The sequence below is a fragment of the Loxodonta africana genome, chromosome 6, assembly GCF_030014295.1.
Source record: "Loxodonta africana isolate mLoxAfr1 chromosome 6, mLoxAfr1.hap2, whole genome shotgun sequence".
Classification (NCBI taxonomy): Eukaryota; Metazoa; Chordata; class Mammalia; order Proboscidea; family Elephantidae; genus Loxodonta; species Loxodonta africana.
Window position 1 is genome coordinate 89944296 of NC_087347.1, and position 24989 is coordinate 89969284.

The 24989-nt window shown below is 37.1% G+C and overlaps 1 protein-coding gene across 1 annotated transcript in view; it reads left to right on the forward strand.

Annotated features, from left to right (window-relative positions):
- The first annotated feature begins 23154 nt into the window (after positions 1 to 23154).
- The window catches only part of ACVR1C (activin A receptor type 1C), a 71054-nt gene continuing 69219 nt past the window's right edge, over positions 23155 to 24989 (forward strand). The window contains exon 1 of the mRNA XM_010586306.3: positions 23155 to 23437. Coding sequence (XP_010584608.2) covers positions 23284 to 23437 — 154 coding nt within the window. The 5' untranslated portion in view covers positions 23155 to 23283. The remainder of the gene's footprint in view (positions 23438 to 24989) is intronic.

Consider the following 24989-nt stretch of genomic DNA (forward strand, 5'->3'; position numbering starts at 1 on the left):
GTGTTTTGCTCATTTTTTTTATTGTGCAAAGTATATATAACAAAACATTTGCCATTTCAGCATTTTTTACATACGCAGTTTCAGCCCACCAAACTCATTGCCATCGAGTCGATTCTGACTCATAGCGACCCTACAGGACAGAGTAGAACTGCCCCATAGAGTTTCCAAGGAGCACCTGGTGGATTCAAACCGCTGACTTTTTTGGTAAGCAGCCATAGCTCTTAACCACTATGCCACCAGGGTTACCATGTACAGTTTAGTGACATTAATTATGTCTACCATGTTGTGTAACCATCATCACTATCCATTTCCAAATTTTCCATCACCCTTAACAGAAGCTCAGTGCCCCCTAAGCAATGGGTCTGTCTTTCCTCATCCCTCTCGCCCCCGTAAACTTTGGTCTCTATACATTTACCTATTCTAGATTCAGTTTTTCAAAAGCATGTATACAACCTTGTCGCTTCCACTTATATCAGCACCCCATAAGGTACCTCATGTCCCCTTTCAGTCTATACCGTCACCCTTGTCCTCACATGGAACCCATTACTCTGACTTCTATCATTATTGATTAGCTTTGCCCATTCTTAAATATCATAGAAATAACCCACTTACCATCAGGTCAGCTCCAACTCATAGAGACCCCATGAGTGTTAGAGCAGAATTGGGTTCCACAGGGTTTCCGGTGGCTGATTTTTGGGAAGTAAATTGCCATGCCTTTCTTCTGAGGCATCTCCGGATGGACTTGATCTTTCAGCCTTCCAGTTAGCAGCCAAGCCTATTGTTTTTATTATATTATGTACTCTTTTGGGTCTCTATCCTTTCATTCAGTGATGTACACCAGTATTTTTTAAAAAAGATTATTATTATTTCATTGTATGAGTATGGCATAGTTTATTTATTCTTTTGGCCATTTGGATTACTTCTAGCTTTGAGCTGTTATGAATAAAGCTTCACTGAATATTGGTACATATATTTTTGTGGACATAAGCACTCTTGGATATATATTTAGGAGTTGAATTGCTGGGTCACAGTATGTGTATGCTTAGCTTAAGTAGAAATTAAAGATTAATTTTTCTAAAATGGTATTGCCAGTTGACATGCCTACTAGCAATGTATGGAGTTTTCTGTTGCATGATATCCTTGCCAACATTTGCTATTGTCAATTTTTTTTTTTTTAATTTTAGCTACACCCATGAGTGTGTTATGTTATCCCATTGTGGTTTTAATTTTGTATTTTCTTAATGAGGAATAAGGTTTGAATCCACCTAGCGGCTCCCTGGGACAAAGACCTGCTAATCTACTCCCATAAAGTTTACAGCCTAGAAGGCCCTATGGTGAAGTTCTACTCTGTCACATGGGGCCACTGCCGGTTGGAATCAACTTGATGGCACCTAACCATAACAACAACGAGGAAGAGTGCTGTTGAGTAATTTTTTTTATGCCTATTGGCCCATTAGAATATTCTCCTATGTGAAATATTCAGGTCTTCCTCCTTTTTTATTGGGTTGTTAGAATTTTTGTTAGAGTACTAAAGGAGTTACTGTATAATCTTTATACAAATCCTTTATTATATATATATGACAATGTATATATGTGATTATATATATTCTATATATGATAAAGGATTATGTAAAACAGTGAATATATTCAAAGTCTGTGCCTTGCTTTTTTACTTTCTTGTGTTATTTTATAAATCAAGATATTAAAATTTGATGGTCTAATTTATATTTAATTTTAGTGTTTTGTGTCTTTCCATAAGGTTATAAAGATACCTTTTTTTTTTTTTCTGTTGAAATCTGATTGTTTTGCTTTTCGTATTTAGGTCTATGATAACCAAGAATTAATTTTTTAATATGGTATAATATTGGCATTAGGGTCCCCACCTCCCAATATGGATATTCAGTTAGTACAAAATCATTTATTGAAAAGAGCACCCTTACCCCACTGAATTGCATTGAAGCCTTTATGGTAAATTAAGTGACCTCTACTTCCAGATGATCTGTTCTGTTCCATTGATCCATTTTTTAATTTTTATGTTAATATTATTCTCTCTTAATTACTGTGTCTTTATAAGAAGTTTTGTAACTGGTAGTATAAGTTTTCCAACTTGCCTTCTTTAGAATTTTCTTGACTATTTAACTTCTTTTCATTTTCATATAAATTTTAGAATTACCTTATATATTTTCAAAATAATCTGCTGGTATTTTGTTCTGATTTCACTGAATCTATAAATCAATTTGGGTATAACTGATATCTTAACAATGTTGAGTCTTACAATTCCTGAATATGATACATATCTCTATTTAGGTGTTCTTTTTCTTTAGCAATATTTTGTAATTTTGATTTTAGAGGTCTTACATATACTTCCTTAAATTTATTCCTAGGCATCTCATTTTTTAAAATGCTATTATAAATAGTATTGTTTTCTCAGTTTCACTATTTTTTTAGTACAATAACATTAAATTAATTTTTGTAACTTGACCTTTTATCTTGTAACCTTAATAAGTTCACTTATTAGATCCATTATTTTTTGTAGATTCTATTGGGTTTTCTACCATATATAACCATGTCATCTGTAAATAAGATAGCTTTACCTCTTTCATTCCAGTCTTTATCCTTTTTTTTTTTTTTTAAATTGTCTTATTGTACTGGCTAAGACCTCTAGTACATTTCAATAGAAATGTTCTTAGCTGTAGATTTTTCATAGATACCTTTTAGTAGATTGAGGAAGTTCTATTTCTAGTTTGCTGAGAGTTTTTATCACAAAGTGATGTTGAAATTTTGTCCCAGATGCTGTCTCTGAATCTATTTTGATACATCCATTTTCATTATTTTTGTTAATATGATGAATTATACAGATTGATTTTTTTTTAAATTGTACTTTAGATGAAGGTTTACAGAACAAGCTAGTTTCTCATCGAACAGTTAGTACACACATTGTTCAGCAACCCCATGGCATGTCAACACTCTCCCTTCTCAACCTGGGTTCCCTATTACCAGCTTTCCTGTTCCCTTCTGCCGTCCAGTCCCTGCCCCAGGGCTGGTGCCCCCCTTTAGTCTTGTTTTGTTCCATGGGTCTGTTCAATCATTGGCTGAAGGGTGAACCTCAGGAGTGGCCTCATTACTGAGTTGAAAGGGTGTCTGGGAGCCATATTCTCAGAGTTTCTCCAGTCTCTTTCAGGCCAACAAGTCTGGTCTTCCTTTTTGAGTTAGAATTTTGTTCTACATTCTTTTCCAGCTGTTGGAGACTCTCTATTTGATCCCTGTCAGAGCAGTCAGTGGTGGTAGCCGGGCACCATTTAGTTTCACTGGACTCAGTCTGGTGAAGGCTGTGGTAGATGTGGTCCATTAGTCCTTGGGACTAATCTTTCCCTTGAATCTTTGGTTTTCTCTATTTTTCCTTGCTCCCGAAGGGGTGAGACCAGTGGAGTATCCTAGATGGCTGCTCACAGTCTTTTAAGACCCCAGACACCACTCACCAAAGTAGAATGTAGGACATATTCTTTATATGCCAGTTGAGCTAGATGTTCCCTAAGATCATGGTCCCCACAGCCCTCAGCCCAGCAATTCAGTCCCTCAGGGAGTTTGGATGTGTCTATGGAGTTACCATGACCTTGCCTTGTACAGGTTGTGCAGGCTTCCTCAGTATTGTATACTGTCTTACCCTTCACCAAAGTTTCCAATTATCTATGGTCTATTAAGTCTTTTTCCATCTCCACCCTTCCTCTCCCTCATAACCGTCAAAGATTGTTTCTTTTTGTACGTAAAACCTTTTCATAAGTTTTTACGGTAGTGGTTTCATACAATATTTGTCCTTTTGTGATTGGTTTATTTCACTCAGCATAATGCTCTCCAGTTTCATCCATGTTATGAAATGTTTCACAGATTCATCGTTGTTCTTCATCATTGCATAATGCTCCACTCTATGTATGTACCACAGTTTGTTCATCCATTCATCTGTTGATGGGCATCTAGGTTGTTCCCATCTTTTTGCTATTGTGAACAATGCTGCAATGAACACGTGCATATGTCTATTCGTGTGATGACTCTTATGTCTCTAAGATATATTCCTAGCAGTGGGATTGCTGGATCATATGATATTTCTATCTCTAGCTTTCTAAGGAAGCGCCATATCATTGTCCAAAATGGTTGTGTCATTTTGCATTCCCACCAGCAGTGCATTAGAGTTCCGATCTCCCTGCAGCCTCTCCAACATTTGTTATTTCATGTTTTATTGATTCCTACCAGGAATGCTGGGTGAGATGGTACACAGATTGATTTTTGAATGTTAAACCAACTTTGCATTCTTAGATTGAACCCCACTTGGTTATGCTGTATTATCCATTTTGCATGTTTTGGATTAGATTTGATAATATTTAGTTAAGAACTTGTAATATTGGAATGTAGTTTTCCTTTCTTGTGACATCATTATCTGATTTTGGTATCAGGGTATGCTAGCCTTATAAAATACACTGAGAAATATTTCTTCCTTTATTTTCTGAATGAGTTTGTGTAGGCTTTGGTATTTTTTCTTAAGTGTGTGGTAAAATTTATTATGAAACCATCTGGGTCTCGAGTGTTCTTTGAGGGAAAGTTTTAATTGTAAATTCAATCTCTTTAATAATGATAGGATTATTCAGTTTACATTTTTTCTTGAGTCAGTTTTGGTAATTTATTTATTTTAATCTGTCCTTTTCATCTAAATTGTCTAGTTTATTGTCATAAGGTTTTTTCATAAAACTCCCTTATTACACTTTTAATATCTGTAGGGGTTGTATTGCTGTTCCAGGTTATAGTCCTGACATTGGGAATTTGAATCTTCTGCTTTCTATTTTGATCAGTGTAGCTGGAGTTTTATCAGTTTTATCGATTGCTTTTACAGTGGTACCTTAGGTCAAGAGTTAGCAACTTTTTCTTAAAGGGCCAGATAGTGTATATGTTAAGCTTCCTGGCCATACAGTCTCTGTCCCAACTACTTACCTTTGTCATTGTAGTGTGAAAGCAACCATAGACAATACATAAAAAAGTAGGTGTAGTTGTTTTCAATAAAACTTTATTTGAAAAAACATCTGACCAACCCACAGGCTGTAGTTTGCTGACCCTTTCTTAAGTCATTAATTAAAAACTTTCTTCTTTTGTAATATAAGCATTTAAAGCTCTAAAGTTTCCTTTAGGCACTGACTCATCTCTAACCATAAATTGTGATATCTTGTGTTTACATTTTCGTTGATTTCCAAACAGTTTCCAGTTTGCTTTGTGACCTTTTTTTTTTGTGACCTATGGATTATTTAGGGCCCTGGTGGCACCGTGCTTAAGAGCTCGGCTGCTAACTGAAAGGTTGGCAGTTTGAATCCACCAGCCCCTCCTTGGAAACCCTGTGGGGCAGTTCTACTCTGTCCTGTAGGGTCGCTATGACTCAGAATCGACTCCATGGAAACTGGTTTGATTTTTTTGGTTTTGGTTATGGGTTATTTGGATGTCTCTTGTTTGATTTTCAAATATTTGAGGGAATTTCCAGGTTGTTTTTTGTTATTGAATTCTAATTTAAATCCACTGAGGGTGAAAGAACATAATCTGTATGATTTCAATTTTTTTTTAATACACTGATATTGTTTGATAACTCAACATGCATTGTTAAAAATAACGTGTATTCTGTTGTTTGGCGGGGTGTTCAATAAATGTCGGTCAGTCATTTTGCTTGTCAGTGTTCAATTTTTTTTTTATCTTTATTGATTTTCTGTGTTCTTGTTTTATCAGTGGCAGAGAAAGGATTGTTAAAATCTTCAACTTACTTGTGAATTTGTCTATTTTCCCTTTCTGTTTTTTTTTTTCCCCAAATTTTGCTTCACGTATCTGAAAATTTTGTTATTGGGTATATACGTATTTAGGGTTTTATGTTTTCTTGATGAATTTATCTCTTTACTATTAGGAAGCCTCCCCGTTTATCCTTGGTAATATTTGTTATTATAAGATGTCTCTCTTTTATCTCTGGTAATGTTCATTGTCTTGAAGTCTACTCTGTCAATATTAATATAGCCATGCCAGCTTTCTTCTGCTTAACATTTGAATACCTACTTTGCTTGCTATAAAAATAGCTACTCCAGCTTTCTTGTGCTGAATGTTTGCATATAGATTTTTACATCTTCTTATTCTTAACCAATATGTGTCTTTATATTTAATTTTTTTTATAAACAGCATATGATTGAGTCCTGCTTTCTTATGCTGTCTTACATACTTGCCTTTATGCAGTCTTACATATTTATTTTTCAGTTTAAGCCATTTACATTTAATGTAGTTATCAATAAGATTGTGTTTAAAACTATCCTTTTGCATTTTTTTCATCTCTCTTTTCATTTTGTCCTCTTTTCTTGCCTTCATTTACCTTAATTGACTAAACGTTAGCATCCTGCATTATTTCCACTACTAGGATATAAGCTACATTGCTTTTGAAATTTATTTTTTATTTCTTTTAAAATTTTGTTTTTTTTGCTGTTGAGAGTATTCACAGCAAAACATACACCAATTCAATAGTTTCTATGTATACAATTCAGTGATATTAATTACATTCTTTGAGTTGTACAACCATTTTTACCCTGCTTTTCTGAGTTGTTCCTTCCCATTAACATAAACTCACTGTCTGTTAAGTTTCTAATCTAAGCTTTTGAGTTGCTGTTGTCAATTTGACCCTACATAGACATCTTGAAAGAGCACAATGCTGAAGGTAGACATTTTTTACTAGTTAAGCTAAACTATGTGGTTTTAAAAGATTTTAAGGGATATTTTTGGTTTAAGGTTTAAAGAGTATCTCAGGCAATTGTTTCAGGGGTTCATCAGCCTTCATGGCTACAGAAAGTCTGGAGTCCATGAGAATTTGAAATTCCGTTCTGCATTTTTTTTCCTTTTGATTAGGGTTCTTCTGTAGAATCTTTGATCAAAATATTCAGTAATGGTAGCCAGGCACCATCCAGTTCTTCCGGTCTCATGGAAAGGAGGGAGTTGTTCATGGAGGCAATTAGCCACACATTCCATATCCTCCTCCCATTTGTGACTCACCTTCTTCCTCTGTTGCTCCAGGTGAATAGAGACCTATTATTGTGACTTGGATGGCTGCTTGCAAGCTTTTAAGGTCCCAGACTCTACGCAACAAACTAGGAGGTAGAACAGAAGCAGTAAACACGTTATTAGGACAATTAACTGGAATGTCCCATGAAATCAAAATCCTAAAGCTCCAAACCAAGGAACCAAATCCTGTGAGGTTTTTGGTTGTACATAAGTGGCCTCAGCAGGTACTCTTTTTTTATGTTGTTGTTGTAAGCATATCTATCACACAACTATTGCCAACTGAACTCTTTATAGGTATGCAACCTATTGGGAGCCCTGGTGGCACAGTAGTTAAGAGCTTGGCTGCTAACCTAAAGGTCAGCAGTTCGAATCCACTAGTCACTCTTTGGAAACCTTGTGGGGCAGTTCTACTCTGTCATATAGGGTCACTATCAGTTGAAATCGACTCTAGGGCAACAGTTATTTTACTATTATTTACAACTTATTGACAGCAATTGCAATAATGGGCTGTGCAACCCTTCCCTTAATTGTTGCTATTGTTCCATCACTGTTAACCCTTCTTCCCCCCTCCCCGATAACCACTGATAAACTTTGACCTCTATACATCTGCCTTTTCTTGTCTTTTTATATAAGTGAGGTCATACAATATTTGCCCTTTAGTGATTGACTTATTTCACTCAGCATAATGTCTTCAAGCTCCATTCATATTGTAACATGTATTAAGACTTCTTTCTCCTACTGGTTGAATAGTATTCCACTGTATGTTCATACCACATTTTGTTTATCCATTCATCTGTTGGTAGGCATTTAGGTTGTTTCTACCTTTCGGCCACTGAATAGTATCGCAAGAAACACTGGTATACAAGTCTTTTCTACTCTCTGCTTTCGATTTTTTTGGTATATACCTAGGAGTGGAATTGCTGGGTTATTCTATTTTTAGTTTTTTGAGGATGCTTTGTTTTATTTTTTGATTGTCTTAAAGCTTACGATATGCACTTTTAAAATTATCAGTTTGTCTTAAAATAATATATCATTTTTCTTATAATGTAAGAACTTCACTATCAATGGAGCAGTTCTACTTTGTCCTGTGCGGTCACTATGAGTTGGAATCGACTCAAAGGCACTGGGTTTTTGTTTTTATACTTTTCTTTCTCCTTTCTTGTCTTTTTGTGTTATTATTATCATATGCTTTACTTCTAAATATTTTGTAAATCTCAAAATACAGTTATTATTTTTGCTTTAAATATTTCTTTTAAAAAAGGAATATGTATTGTTTTGTATTTATGCACCTCTTATAATTTCTAATGCTCTTCATGGCTTTATGTAGATCTGAGTTTATACCTGATGTTTACATCTCAGAACTCAATAATAAGAAAATGAACAACCTAATAAAAACAGGGCAAAAGATCTGAAGTGATATAAAATAGATGTATGGGTAGAAATAAGTGAAATACCAATTTCATTAGTCATAAAGGAAATGCTAATTAAAACCATAATGAGATGCCACACCACACCTATTTGAAAGGCTAAAACACAAACAGAAAACAAAGCTGGCAATACCATGTGCTGGTAAGAATGCTAAGTAACTGGAACTCTTGTATGTTACTGGTGGGAATACAAAATGGCACAGCTACTTTGGAAAATACTTTGACAATTTCACATAAAGTTAAGCATACACTTTACAAACAACATAGCAATCCCACTCCTAGATATTTACTGAAGAGAAATGAATCTTATTCTACACAAAAACCTGTATGTGAATGCTTATTACAGATTTATTCCTTATTAGTAAAAACTGGAAAAACCTAAGCGTCCTTTAACTGGTAAACGGATAGAAAAAACTCTGGTACATTCATTTAACAAACTTCTGATGCATGCCACAACGCAAATAAATTTCATCTGCCTTAAGCTATGTTAAAGAAGCCAGACTAAGGAAGCTACATACAATTGATATTGTGGCAAAGGGAAAAGTATGAGAACAGAAAAACAGATCAGTGTTTGCCAGGGGCTGGGTTGGTGGGAGGGATTACCTAAAAAAAGAATATGAGGAAATTTCCAGGGGAGGTGATTGAACTTTTTTATGTCTTTATTTTGTGGTGATTGAATAACTATAATCTATTGTCATAATCATAAAACTGTACACTAAAAAGGATAAATTTTACTATACATAAATTACATCTCAGTAAACCTCATCTCTCCTCCCAACATTGGAGGGCAGGTGTGTGAACTTAAAACTCTTATATAAATCAGGAAGTCAGTAGATGATGTCTCAAGTTGGTTAATAAAGAGCTCACTATATTATTTAGAGTCACTATCCTCAGATATTCTAAAAAGCAACAACAAAAATAGTTAAAAGTGGGTACCTCTGGGAAATGAGACCAGGAGGAGTGGGCCACTAGATGGAATTTAAATTCTTCCTGTACTATATATATATATAAATATATATTTATATATATATTTTTAACATTCATGCCATTTATATCATTGATTAAACAAATAAAATATTTTTAAAAACACAAGTAATTTACATTTGTTATATAACTTCTTCATAAGTAAGGGATTTCTGCAAGTATTAACTTTTTTTGTATGTGTTCTTTTCATTCTTTAAAATGGAACAAAGTATATAGAAATGAAACAAAATTAGGATAAACTAGACAATGTTTAATTCCTTAATATGGAGTAGCAATTTCTTCTCTTAGCAAAGGAAATTGCACCTCAGGGACAGTATCTATACAGAGGTAAAGGCCATTGTAAATGCAGCATTGCTCACGTGCGTTTTTAGGTGAAAGCATCTGGGTCAACTTGAAAGGTCATATATCACTTGCCAGGCAGTGCGAATGGGGATGCTTGGGCTCTTTTTCTTGGTTTACTATAGCATTCAGCTTACTTATAGAAAATTTTGCTTACATCTGCAGTCTCTTTAATGCATCATTTAACAAACCTCATTTTGCTGAGTCAGATTAGGGGTACCCCTTTTTCAATACAGTGCCATGCACATAGTGGACTGTCAGCATTTTCTTGATTGTCTTCTATAAAGCCAGGAAAAGCCACTATGCCTGTTCTGACCCTTTTTCCAAGACAAATTGAAAGGTGAGAGGAAAAGTTATAGAAAGACTCCTAGGCTAGGTTAATGCGTTGATATGTTAAAGGATCAGTTAAGTTTCTAGTGTAGACAGAGAGTCATTCTGTCATGATCATGTATCTGAATTTTTAAGGAGAGGCTGATTTCAAATATGCTGGTCTATTTTCAGACCACAGATCGAATGTTAGGAGTTGAAAATAGAGTTGCTGCGGCTATGGTGTAATATGGCAGTGGGGTATGTGGTTGTTTATCCAGACTCACCATCAGTGTTATTTTAAGGCCTAAGCAAAGAGCTGACAGCATGTATCACTGTGATATCGCCAATGACTCTCTACGAATCAAAGTCTTTGACTGACCCAGAAATGATTTGAACAACATAATGCTGTTGTTAGTTTCTGATCAGTATGTGTTCACTGCAGAAAATTTGGGAAATACAGAAAAGTGTTTAAAAAGGTGAAAATCATCTCTATTTCTATACTTGAGACAACCACTGTTAATATTTTGATGTATTTCTTTACATATATACACACATATATAGATACAAACCCATTGCTATCATATGATTTGATTCATAGTATATGTATATATGTACATATATGTCTTTCTAGTCTTTATTTCTATACATACATATATATGTATGTATAGAAATAAAGACTAGAAGGAAATACATAAAAGGTTAATATATGTATTTTGGGATAGTACCCTATATGTTCTGGGATTCTATGCTTGTAACATGGTGGGTGTAGTAGTATCAATAGTAGCAACAGTGCTAGAACCAGCCTAACTTCAGGAAGAATAATGCAAATCAAGATCAGCCCAAGGCTGATCCCTATGAAGTGGAGGTCAGAAATATCTCCTGTCTCCAGCTTGTCAGTTCTGACACCAGCTGTCCCTCCCATGGAACTCTCTACTTCCCTTTTGGGTTTGATAATCTGTTGCCAATGGCCACACAGAAGTCACAGACCATAATTACAGTTAAGTGGTTTATTAAGGAACAGGGTGCAACTCAGAATCAGGATCAAGAAGCATGTAGGTAAAGTCTCCCTTCTTTAGCGCAGGATAGCTCTCAACAGTGTCTGTTAACCACTTTGCCACCAGGGTTTCCGCAAGATATTTAGGAGACTAGAAATCCTTCTAGAAATCCTTGGAAGTCTTGGGGAGTCACCAGAATTCCCACGGGATCAGGATATTGATTTAAGACTCAAACCATTAAAAAAAAAAATACATATATATTAAAGGAAGGAGCGTAGTGGTTAAGAGCTACGGCTGCTAACCACAAGGTTGGCAGTTCGAATCCACCAGGTGCTCCTTGGAAACCCTATGGGGGAAGTTCTACTCTGTCCTTTAGGGTCGCTATGAGCCGGAATCGACTGGAAGGCAACCAGTTTGGTTTAGAACTAGGACTGGAACCTAGAAATTAAGTCTCCTAATCTGGATCCCAAATACACTGGCCTGGATTGGGACTCCTGCAGGGTTAGTTTTTTTGCATGGGTTCATTCCTCCACTGCTTATCACCACAAGATGTTACTGGAAATTGTATCCTTTAGGTATTTGTTATAACTAGTTATCATTTTCCACAGAAACAATATTAAAATTGTACAACGTATTCCTGATAAAAAGTTTATTGTTAAGTAAATCCGATTCGATGAGCAACATATTGAATACCAACTAAAACCCACTGCCGTCGAGTCAAGTCCTACTCATAGCGACCCTAAAGAACAGAGCAGAACTGCCCCACAGAGTTTCCAAGAAGTGCCTGGTGGATTCAAACTGCTGCCCTTTTTTTGCCTAGCAGCCATGCTGCTTAACCACTACGCTGCCAGCTTTCCGTATTGAATACAGGTCTGTAATAACTGAAAAAATGTATACCATTCTTCGAATCCTATAAAATGAACCTAAATGTGCAGGCTGGTCAAATACAGCATTCAGATTGGTGCCCCAGTGCTGGTGGGGCCATTGCAAGGTGAATTTCCACCTGCCTGGTGTGAGCACCTTGAGCTAGGAAGACCTAGCAACCTCCTTTTCTAAGCAAGGAAGTCCCTTGTTAGCCAGACACCTGCCATTTACTGCTTTCCTGTCATTACTAGCGTTCTTTGTAGCTTGGGATGGGTGGGTATTATTACTTAGCTTTTTTCAATGTTCCCGAATATGCTATATTAAGTAAAAATAGCACCATGGAAGATTGCTGCTTCTATTTTAGGCAACATTTCTATGTGCATTGTAGACACTGGTCTTGATCAAAACAAAGTACAGGAACAGGTGGGACACTCAAGCTCCACTTTTTTATACACAGTTCCCAGATTAACTATTTGTATTAGGAAAAAATAATTAAATGTAACACCATAAAATAAAATTATATTTTCCAGTATTTGAAACTTTCAAAAGATATCCTTGATCTTGGTAAAGTCAGTCCTTAATTCTGAGATTATGCCCTTCCTTACTTGGTTGGTATGATTTACTTTCCTTTTGGACGTGATGCAACAGAGGGTCTTTTTTTTTTTTTTCTCAGTGTCCTTGGTAAAAGCAAAAATGCAAACATTTGTTGCAACTCTGTTGGGTTAATTCCCAAATTATTTCTGAAATCCCTAAATTTGGGAACCATGGCTATCAGGTGTTATATGAGCATGTATATAACAGCTCTATGACCAATAAGACCTAAACGAATGTGCCAATTGTAATATGTATTAAGTGCTCAATTACCAACTTTCTTTTCTTATAATTTGGAAAGAGTTCACTAACAATATTTGGATAGCTCGAATCTACTGGTACAAGCAGGAGATCTAGTAAATTTTGGTCTAGCAAGCTTTCAAAGCCAGCGGTGATAATTCAAGGGGGTTAGTGGAAGGCCACTTTTCCAAATGAGAAAGCACATTTAAGTCTCCACGGCACTGAATTGCTACTTCTAGACAAGTTATGCATTTTATTGTGTAATTTCAAATAGCAGAAAACTGAGGGCTTTAAGTTTTTCTGTTTATTTCAAGGAGACATGGGTTTTAAAAACGCTTGATCAACACTAACCCGAGTTGAGGTCACTTTAAAAATAGCCTGTGTCCTCTCCCTCTCTGCTGCCACTAGATGGCGTCCTGGAGCGCCGGGAATCAGCCCAGGGAGTAAGTTGCTCACTGGTTGAGCTTACCCCAGGGCAGGTGGCCAGGCCCAGCTCAGAGCTGTCGGGATCCGGAACTCACGCCAAGACCCGGCTGAAAGCCTAGCAGGAAAGGTGGCCTCAGGAGAGCCCGCAAACCGATCCGCGAAGAGTAGGCGGCAGCTCCCACCACTCCAGTGGGGACGGACTCCGAGCCCCAAACTCTGCAAGGCAGCCCAACTCCAGCCCGCGGCAGGGTCTGGGGGACTGCGTGGGCTGAGCTGGAGACACCAGGAATCCGGTTGGGGTGAAGAGCGGCCTGGGGGACCCGGAATCGAGTTCCATCCGGGGAATGAATTGTGAGAAGAAGGCGTTGACAAAGTGGGGCAGTTTCCTGCCCCTATGCTTCAGGCCATGAACAAGAGATTCATCCCTGCTGCCCGCTGGGTGTAGACTGCGGTGGTTCCTCAGGCAAGCTGATGAGGCTGGACGTGCTCTGGGGACTGCTGAGAGGGTGGGGCGCGCCTGGTACTGGGAAGGCGGGAAAAGAGGGGAGTAGGCATAGTGGAGAACAGGTGTGCTCCTCGAGACTCCCCTCAAAGAAGCCTTCCCCGCCCCCACCCTACATGGGTCTGCCTGAAGTGTGCAGACATTATGTCCCGAGATACCCCGTACACTTCTCTTTAACCACACTTGGCTAGGTTCCTTTTCTCTCCTCCCTGTCTCCCTTCTTTAACTCTTACCACAGTGTTGGCATATAGTAAATACTATTTAAACAACGACTTATTAAAAAAAAAAAAGTTTTTTTTTTAAATATACTAGCAACTGACAAACAAATCTGTCTTGGAACAAGCGCAACCAGAATGCTCCTTAGAAGCAAGGATGGCGAGACTGCATCTTACATACTTTGGACATGTTGTCAGGAGGGCTCAGTCCCTGGAGAAGGACATCATGCTTGGCAGAGTACAGGGTCAGTGGAAAAAGAGGAAGACCCTCAATGAGGTGGATTGACACAGTGGCTGCAACAATGAGCTCAAGCATAACAATGATTGTAAGGATGGCGCAGGACCGGGCAGTGTTTCCTTCTGTTGTGCATAGGGTCGCTATGAGTCGGAATGGACTGGAGGGCATCTAACAACAACAACAGCAGCTGACCATAAAGTAATTCAAGTACCACCTATCAAAGAAATTTGTGTTTTATCTCACACCACAATCAAATTTCATACGGATTTAAGAGTTACATGTGTAAAATCAACCAAATCATACACTGGAAAAAATAGTGAATAGTTAGAAAATATATGCATGAGGGGACTCTCTAAACTTGAAAGAAAAGGAAGAAATTGCAAAGTAAAAGATTGATAGACACAATTCCCATCTATCTTACTATTAGAATTTTCATAAGAACATGACTATGTATATCTATATGTAACACTGCATAGAAAGATACTTGGAAAGGCTGTTAACAGTAGTCGTTTATGGGTTACAGGACTAGTGCTGAGTTATTTTACTTCCTTCTTTATATCTTTTATATATTACTTCCTTTTGGCAAGGGATAAGTATGATTTTTTCAAAAACATTGAAAATGGCGTATTAGGAAAAATAAACAAATATGAAAATGGAAAAATATGACATGGTTTTTTATCTTTATTATATAAAGGGCTTTTTCAAATTGAAAAGAAACATTAAGGTTCATCCAAGAGGTAAAAGGCCAAAAGGCATGGACAGAAAATTTACTGAAGAGGAAATCCGGAAGACATATTTGAGAAAATGTGCAACCCCGTTAAAATAAGATATAATTTCATTTATCATATGATTAAGATTTTAGTGACAATATCTAATACTGATAAGTGTTTTGTGAAATGGGCACTTTCATTCAGGACCAGTAGAAATGTCAATGGATACAACTTTTCTGGAAAAGTATTTACGTTTATCAAAACCTTTGATGTTGCAATTCCACTTCTGGGACTCAGGCCTAGGAAGCAAAATTTGGATAAAGATTAACCTACAAAGATATTCAATGCAGCGTTATTTAACTGTAAATGTTGAAAACAACCCATATGCGTGAAAGTAAGGACATACCGTGTGCCATGCATGTATATTAATGATAGGTCCACAGTGCCATTAATGAATGTAAGAAGGCATTATGAAGCTCATGATACACTGCTGACAGAGTCAAAAAGCAGCACTTAAAATTGTCTTCACAGATGGAATCCAACTCTGAAAATCCATACAGAAAAAAGGACTGGAAGAAAATATACCACAATGACAATAGCTAAGAGGATTGTCAATCTTTGTGTGAGTGTGTGGCAATTTTGTATTTTTCTGTACTTTGCAGTTTTCTACAATTTATTGACTTAATGCATATTTACTGGGTACTTATGTGCTAGCCCTAGTCTAGGTGTTGAGGGTACACTGAAAATGGCTTGTTTAGTGTATGTCAGTCCCACTGGAAGGAAAACTCCATGAAAGCAAGACGGAGTTTTCATTCCAGTGGAACTGACGTATCCTAAACAAGCTAATTTCAGATTGTGTTGAGTACTAGGGAGAGTGGAGCCAATCCTTTAGCAAGGGGAGTCAGTGACGAGGTTTCTGAGGAGGTGACATTTGAGCTGAGACCACAAGCATTAGAAGGAAGGCAAAGAGCACTACGGACGAAAGGAACAGCAAGTGCAAAGACCTTGCGGGGGGAAAGAACCTGTATTAGAGTTACAGAAAGGAAACCTGTGTTTCTGGAGCGGTGACTAATGAGATGAGAGAAGTAGAAGGACCCAGACCAGACCATACAGGGCCTATTAGGGCATGATAACTATTGTAGATTTTGTTTTTATTCTAAATGTGCTAAGAATTCATTGAGCATCACTACTCTGCTAAGCAGGAGACAATAAATTCAAAAATCTCAAGATTAAGTGAATGGTTTGTTGAGAAATCATTTAAGCTGCCAGTTTACAGAAAATAACTTTGCAAATTAAGTAAGAATTCTATGCAAGGGCAGCAGAAGGAAGGTAGCCTGTGGTTAGGAACTCTCTTTAATACTACGCTTTGAAACTGGAGACTCCAAATAGGGTCTGTTTCTTCCTTACATATCAGTTGCCATCGAGTCGACTCCAACTCATGGTGAGCCCTTGTGTGTTAGAGTAGAACTGTGCTCCATAGGGTTTTCGAGGGCTGATTTTTCAGAAGTAGATCGCCAGGCCTTTCAGTTACCTCTGGGTGAATTCAAACTTCCAGTCTTTAGGTTAGCAGCAGAACACTTAATCATTTGTGTCACCTAGGGACCCTTGCATGACTATAGTCAAAGTCTAAACTTGGGCAGGGACTCCCGGTGGTCTGTGACATCCCTAAGGAAACAAGGATTTAGACTAGGAGACACTGCACTGAACCTGAAAACAGTTACCACACATCTGTGCCAAACTGCTGCCCACAGACTCTCTGACTTCCCAAGGCAGGAAGGAGAAGAGCTGACTCCCATCTCACAATGCTGCTGTATTTTCATCCTTTCATAGGGATATTTTAAGGGAGCCCACATAAATAATCTTGTCATCAACCGTTTTAGATCAGGTTGTATCCTTCTATGTGGTTGATTTATATTTGTAACATACTATGAGCACTTTGGGGCTGATATTATTAACAATATTTTTAGAAAAGGCCTGCTTTGAAAAGTGACCCTTTTAGTGAATAAGTGTGCTGATAAGCAAAACATGTCAAACTGACAATTTTCCATCGTTAAAAAGTTATTTAATTGCACTAAAAGCAATATGACATTATGCCAATGTACGTATCCTTTCTATATTTATTCATAATTTTGAGGCTCTAAATGAACAATCCTAGCAGTTTTAAACTCTGCTTTTTTTTTTTTTTTTCGGTCAGCCATTCAAAACATTTTTGGGAAAGATTTTTATTTCTACTTAGAAGAATGTAGATTAACCAAATTGCTAAAGTATGTAGATCTCCCGGGTTGTGTTTTGTCTTGTGTGCCTGTATCTGCACTGAGTGCCATCATATGTCCACTGTGATTGAGGGATTGAGCCACACTCTGGATGTCCAGCATAATTCCGAGAGGTTGGGAAAATTTTCAGGCTTCTGTTACTTTCCCTCGATTTTCCCAAAACGTTATGCTGGTATTTGACAGAACAGTACTTTCTTATATGGTAAATGTAGGACAAGATAAATAACTTTTAATACTGACTAGAAAAGATTTGTTGGATCTTTTCACCCACCGAGATACCAGAGTGGAAATTTTGGGGTGCAAACTGATCCTGTGCATGCTGATTTTTCTAACTCCAGCTCCTTCTTTTTATTTATCACAGATAAGATATTCGTAAAGTTACTCATGTTGAGAACTGTGACATGAGCTTATAACCTCAGAGGTCTAGAAAGCTGAAAGAATCTTTAGAAATCGAATCCATTTCCTGACCTCATTATTAAGCTCATACAGAGAGATTAGGAGCCCTGGTGGCCAAGTGATTAAGAGCTTGTCTGCTAACCCAAAGGTCAGCAGTTCGAATCTACTGGCTGCTCCTTGGAAACCCTATGGGGCAGTTCTATTCTGTCCTGTAGGGTCCCTATGAGTTGAAATTGATGGCAACGGGTTTTTTTTTTTTTTTTTATGGAGAGATTAAAAAAATTGTCTAAAATTTTAGGTGGTTTGTGGAAGAGGTGGGCTCAAAACTCAGGCTTCATTCAGTGTTGCCTTTGTACTGAGGAAATTCAAAATGGTTGATACTATAATTCAAAATGTGCTGGGTTCTTCCTTTATAAAATTTCAGCCTTGCAACTGGAAGTTAAAGCATTTGGGGGCTAATGTTATTAATCCAAAAAAACCAAACCTGTTGCTGTTGAGTCAATTCCAACTCACAGCGACCCTATAGGTTGGAGTAGAATTGCCCCATAGGGTTTCCAAGGAATGGCTGGTGGATTCCAACTGTCAACCTTTTGCTTAGCAGCTGTAGCTCTTAACCCTTGTGCCACCAGGGCTCCAGTGTTACTAATGGTATTTTTAAAAGAACTTTGGGGTTAATGTTATTAATAGTATTTCTGAAGAAAACCTTTTTCGAAAAGTGACCTTTTAGTTAATAACTATGCCAATAAGCAAAAAATGTTAAGCTGATAATCATCCTCCCTCACAAAAAAAAAAAAATTTTTTTTTTTTTTAAATGGGTTCCTGGATAGAATCTGTTCTTCTAGGCTGGTTCCAATTTTTCTCAGCTATATAGGGTCGCTATGAGTCAGAACCGACTCGACGGCAGTGGGTTTGGTTTTGGTATAAGAGTGAGGCCTTCTTGAACAGGGAACATATCTGCCACTTTGCACAAAGGAACAATTTTCTTTTGTGCTAGGTGTATTCACATATTTTTGTTCTGAATTCTCTTGGACATAGCCTCACAAATAGAATTTCTACAAGCTGAATCTCTTTTGAAAGCTCGTTTGGCCTAAAAATTTGCATTTCTATTAATGTTACTTTCTTCTTCTATTCTGTTTTTCTTTATCATTGGGAAAGGGGATGTGTTGAAATGATCACATTAGAGGAAAATAAAAAATTAAAAAGAAATAGAAAGGGAAGGGAGATATTTGCCTGAGTTCCTTTGACGCTGTCTGGCTTTCTTTCACCCACTGTAGTGCTCGTTGATCTGGCTTCCTTCCTGTTGCCATACTTTCCATATTCAGCTCACTGATGAGCTCGAATTATTCCTTTTATTAAATCAGAAGCCTGCAAATGATGAAAATATGACACATTCGGCAAGTCAAATCTGAGAAATTTTTCTGAATTAAAAAAAATTCTGTGTAACAGTCTGCTCTGAAGTTAGAGAAATGGAATAGAGTAAGCTAATGTCTGAAAAAGAGGAAAGGGTATGTGTTAGGTATTGATGGAGAGCTCTGGCAATAGATATTTGAACATCTAGACCCAAAATGTAGGAAACCTAGGTAATGGGAGACCAACTTATTGAAAATAGTATCCAATCCAAAACAAAATATTTTCCAAGCAAATATTTGGCTCGTCAGTAAGAATAGCACATAAATGCAAAATTGGTAAATCTGATGGTTTTTACATTTCTGGTAGAATGATGTGCTTGCTATCACACATAAACATGGGTGAGAACTTATTTTCTAGCTGATTAGGAATGTGCACATCCTTTGGTTTCCCGTGGGTAACAGATGTCTTGGCTTTTACAGACTAATTGGCAAAGAGGGGGAAAAGGGGGGTACTTAAAGGGGTAGGAGGAGACACAAGACAAGTGTAATCTTCGTTATAGGGGAAAAAATCTAACAGACCTCCTTATTATGGATAATTGCCTCTTTCAACTTTATTTGCTATCCCTTTCCATATGACTCAAATACAGTGTAATGGGGAAGTATAAAATAAAGAACCATAAAGCTGGACTCCTGTCTGCTAACAACCAGATTTATCACGTCAGGGACTATCTTAGTATAATTGACTCAAATAGCATCAGTTTAAAAAAAAAATGAAAGCATAGGTCTCATCACTAATGGAAACTTATGTTTTAATTGGTGGCACAAGGATTTTTCGTTGAAGATGGTTGGTATAAATAGTTTAATCATATACCAGATGTGACCATATAGTAGACTGGTGAGACATGAAAAATGTGGGACTAAATATGTCATATCTTAGTTATACATCTTAGGTCCTCTTTAGTCTGCTGTTTGTTCTCTGTTGGTGCTATAGTACTGCCAATTGATCCAGAATAAATGGGAACATTTAACAGATGTTTGAAGCCATTATCATTAACAAATCCTCATTTTTTTTTCAGTGTTTACCATAGTGTAAAATTTAAACTAAGGTGTGTTTTTCTATGCCTTAACTGTGTTACTTAAATCTATATTCTTCTTCTGACTAATACTTTTTACTTTCAACAGAAGGAAATTTTTGTAGCCAGGTAAATATTCTGTGAGTGACCACATTACTTCTTGATAATTATTATTATTATTATGTAATAATTTTTACAAGATACCAGTAGGGCTTCTAAGAGAGAGAAAGTATCAGGTTAGGTACTTGGAGGCTTTCATTTAATACAAAATTCAGACAAGCTAAAAGGTAAGATTGTGTATGTTAAATGCCAGGCACAAGATGCTGACTTCCATTTGAACACCTGTCTGAGAAAACAGGTAGATAGGATTTGGTTAAAAATTATCAACCGTGTTTTGAAAGGTTATTAGAGAAATACAGACCATGATCTCAATTGGTAACTGTTAATTAGTTATGAATATCATTCTGCTCTACTAGAATTATATTTTATTCACAATTGCTAGAAATTGGTGAGGCGGGAGGATAGCTTTGGCACTTGCCTTTTTTTAAATGGCAGCTTTGGTGGAGCCGCTGGGTGGTGCCAACAGTTAAGCAGTTGACTACTATTGAAAGGTTAGTGGTTACAACCCACCCAGTTATGGCAATCTGCTTCTGAAAGGTCACAGCCTTGAAAGCTATATGGAGCAGTTCTATGCTGCACACATGGGGTCACCGTGAGTTGGAATCAACACAATGGCCACTCACAACAACATTGGTGGGGTAGAAAAGCATTGGTTGAGTAGACTAAAGACTGTTACATTAAGTAAGTGACTTGATCTTATGAGCCTCATTTCCTTGTCTCTAAAATAGGAATAATGAAAACTAACTCGTACAGCTATATTGGGAATTATACGTTACGAAGAATGCACATAAAACTAACATGTGTTTAATTGTTGAGTTCTTTAGGTTCTTACCACTCAGTGGATTCAAATTCCTTAGTTACCTTGATTTCCTGCCTAAGATTCTCTGGGGAATAGAAAATTCAAGGGGACATTGGTGAGGAGTCTAGTAACAAATGGTTTTTGAGATCATGTGCCAGGAGAATCATTCTTCTTCCAAATATCAGCCCCTTAAAATATGAGTGTGAAGAATAGCCACAGTGGGGCAGGTTTCTTAATTGTCAAAATATGGACATCTCGTGTGATGAAATTGTATATTCATAGAGTCAAGACATCTGAGTGAATGGATTCCCACTGTGCCCTCTTTCATGAAAAGAAATGGCCTTAAACACCATTTTCAAAATCACCTAGATTTTGTATATCTAACCCAGTGACATTGAGTCAATTCCGACTCATAGCGACCATAGAGGACGTAGTAGAACTGCATCCCAAACAATCTAGAATACAGGATCCTACTATAACATAAATATTGGCCAACCAAAAACCAAACCAAACCCATTGCCGTAGAGTCGATTCCGACTCATAGCGACCCTATAAGACAGAGTAGAACTGCCCCATAGAGTTTCTAAGGAGCGCCTGGTGGATTTGAACTGCTGACCTTTTGGTTAGCAGCCGTAGCACTTAACCACTACGCTGCCAGGGTTTCCATATTGATCAAAGAGTACATTTATTTATGTTGATCACTACTAGAATAAATAGGGGGAGTGAGCTATTATGTTTGGCCCAATATTGATAACAAAATCGTATTTTATTTTCTCATTGTATTTCTTTTAGCTTGTATTAATAAAAATGTTTAGAAGAATGGTATTTTACCAGCCAAGAAAGATTTATCAAAAAAAAGAATACTTTCTTTTCTACACTAATATTTGTTCTTACCCAGTTACATAGGAGTATTACTGTTTTTGCTCCTATATTTGTATTTGAGTTGAGCGTAAAAATTGCCATTTATGTATAAAAATATTTTACAGTTATAAAATCACCTCAAATATGAGTGGTAGCAATTCAAAGATTTCAGTTTTAATAGAAGTTATTGTATGGTAAAACTTTGGACATTTAGGTAATTGATAATTGTGGGGCCAATTACAATTTAATGAAAAGTTCAGTAAAGTAATAGTACAAAAGGCTGATTTAGGATTGAACTATCTAAAAACAGTATATTTAAATAAAATCAAAATAAATTGCTCATGGCCACTGGACTCTTTATCCTGACAAGTATTGCACACTAAAAGCTGAGAAGTATTGCACTGCTTGGAACATCACATGAGTTAATGTGCGGTGTTTGTGTGGGGAGGGGAGGGAGGCAGTAAGTGAGGAATGTTGAGGAGACGTGTGAACAGATTTATTTAGCAAAGTCTAATTTTTAAAAAATTTTATTTGTGTAGCTATGTTAAGGAAAACCTTGTGGCATAGAGGTTAAGAGCTATAGCTGGTAACCAAAAGGTCAGCAGTTTGAATCTACCAGGCACTCCTTGGAAACCCTATGGGGCAGTTCTACTTTGTCCTGTAGGGTCGCTATGAGTCAGAACTGACTCGACAGCAAAGAGGGCAGCTATGTTAAACTCTGTCATTGCTGTGCTTTTCTTTTTGAAATAGATGTGTTCGTTCAAGAAAATTGCGTGAAGGTCATGGCCTATTTTCAATCGACTCTTGTTTTAAGGGAAAAGTATAATGGTTTATCAATGCCTTAAAGCTACCATGACAAGAACGATGTTATAATATCACAGGATATAAATGTAAAGAATCACAATGATTGTTTCTGGAGCAATTATATCCTTGGTTAGTTTTGTGTTTAGCACATCTGATTAAAAATTTAAAGTGAAAAAGAGTAAATGAACAGAACTCACTGAATTGTGTGGTTAGACAGCTGCCACAACCACACTTTATGTTCTACAGATCATGCTGGACAGCTCCCCTTGGTTGCTGTGATACTGTTTCCCAGCATTTCATTGGAGCTATTGGTTTTAAAATGAACCGATTTGCAGATAAGCAGAAGGGATCTAGAGCCCGGATGAGACAAATGTTATAAAATATAGCAGGGACTGAATAACTTTACAAAAGTACAATAAATAGTGAATAATAACTGAGAAGCCTGTTTAACAGAACGTGTGACTGAGGGAGCAATAACACAGCGTTAGGGTGTGCTTATCAAGTGCTGTTTATTTAAACCTTTCCTCAGTTTTCATTAAGCTTGAATTTCTTTGTTCTTATTTTTTACTATGAAACAAATTTTCAGGGTTTCTTTTTGCATTTTAAAGCTTTTTGCTTACATTTTCCAGGATTGAAGTGTGTATGTCTTTTGTGTGATCATTCAAACTTTACCTGCCAAACAGAAGGAGCATGTTGGGCTTCAGTCATGCTAACCAATGGAAAAGAACAGGTGATCAAGTCCTGTGTCTCTCTCCCAGAATTAAATGCTCAAGTCTTCTGTCATAGTTCCAACAATGTTACCAAAACTGAATGCTGCTTCACAGATTTTTGTAACAACATAACACTGCACCTGCCAACAGGTAAGGGGTTTATCTTTGCTCATTTCACATTTAATTTTATTCTTGGGAAATTATAAGCATGGCAGAAAGCAAACTGTCTTATGTTTCTTTAAATAAGAAAATGTGTTTCATGGTTCCTTTTTTTTTTTTTTTTTTGGTTTGTTTTTGGCTGGGAAAATTCTCTAAAACTGAAATAAGAGCCATCAGATGAATAGACATATGCACACCCATGTTCACTGCAGCATTATTCACATTAGCAAAAAGATGGAAACAACCTAAGTGCCCATCAACAGAAAAATGGATAAACAAATTATGTACATACACACAATGGAATACTACGCAATGATAAAGAACAATAATGAACCCAGGGAACATCTCACAACATGAGTGAATCCGGAGGGCATTATGCTGAGTGAAATAAGTCAATTACAAAAGGACAAATGTTGTATAAGACCAGTATTATAAAAACCCAAGAAAACATTTATACACAGAAAAAAAAAAATCTTTGATGATTATGGGGGGGAGGGGTGGGGAGAGGAAATCAATAACTAAATAGTAGACAAGTGTTCACTTTGGTGAAGGGAAAGACAACACACAATATAGGGGAAGTCAGCACAACTTGACCAAGGCAAAGTCATAGATGCTTCATAGATATATCCAAACTCCCTGAGGAATCGAATTACTGGGTTGAAGGCTGGGGACCATGGTCTCAGGGGACACCTAGCTCAATTGGTGTAACATAGTTTATAAAGAAAATGTTTTACATCCTTTGGTAAGTAGCATCAGGGGTCTTAAAAGCTTGTGAGTGGCCACCTAAGATACTGCGCTGGTCCCATCCCATCTGGAGCAAGGAAGAAGGAAAAAACCCAAAGATACAAGGGAAAGATTAGTCCAAAGGACTAATGGACACAACTACCACAGCCTCCACCAGACTGAGTCCAGCACAACTAGATGGTTCCCAACTACCACCACTGACTGCTCTGACAGGGATCCAAAAGAGTCTTGGACAGAGTTGTAGAAAAATGGAAAACAAAATTCAAACTCGAAAAAAGGCCAGACTTACTGGTATGACAGAGACTGGAGAAACCCCAAGAGTATGGCCTCTGGACACCCTTTTAACTCAGTGCTGAGGTCACTCCTCAGTTTCACTCTTCAGCCAAAGATTAGACAGGCCCATAAAACAAACAATAATACATGTAGCTCAACCATGTGTATGAGACTAAATGGGCACAGCAGCCCAGGGACAAGGATGAGAAGGCAGAAGGGGACAGGAAAGCTGGACAAATAGAAATGGGGAACCCAAAGTTGAGAAGGGTAGAGTATTAACATGTCATAGGGTTGGCTACCAAAGTCAAAAAACAATATGTGTATTAATTGTTTAATGAGAAAGTAATTTGCTCCAAAAGCCTTCATCTAAAAAAAAAAAAATTTTTTTTTTCTAAAGCACAATTAAAAAAAGAGAGAAGAAAATGTTCTACATCCCACTATGGTGAGTAGCGTCAGGGGTCTTAAACGCTTAGGAGCAGCCACCCAAGACACATCTATTGGTCCCATCATGTTTAGAGCAAAGGAG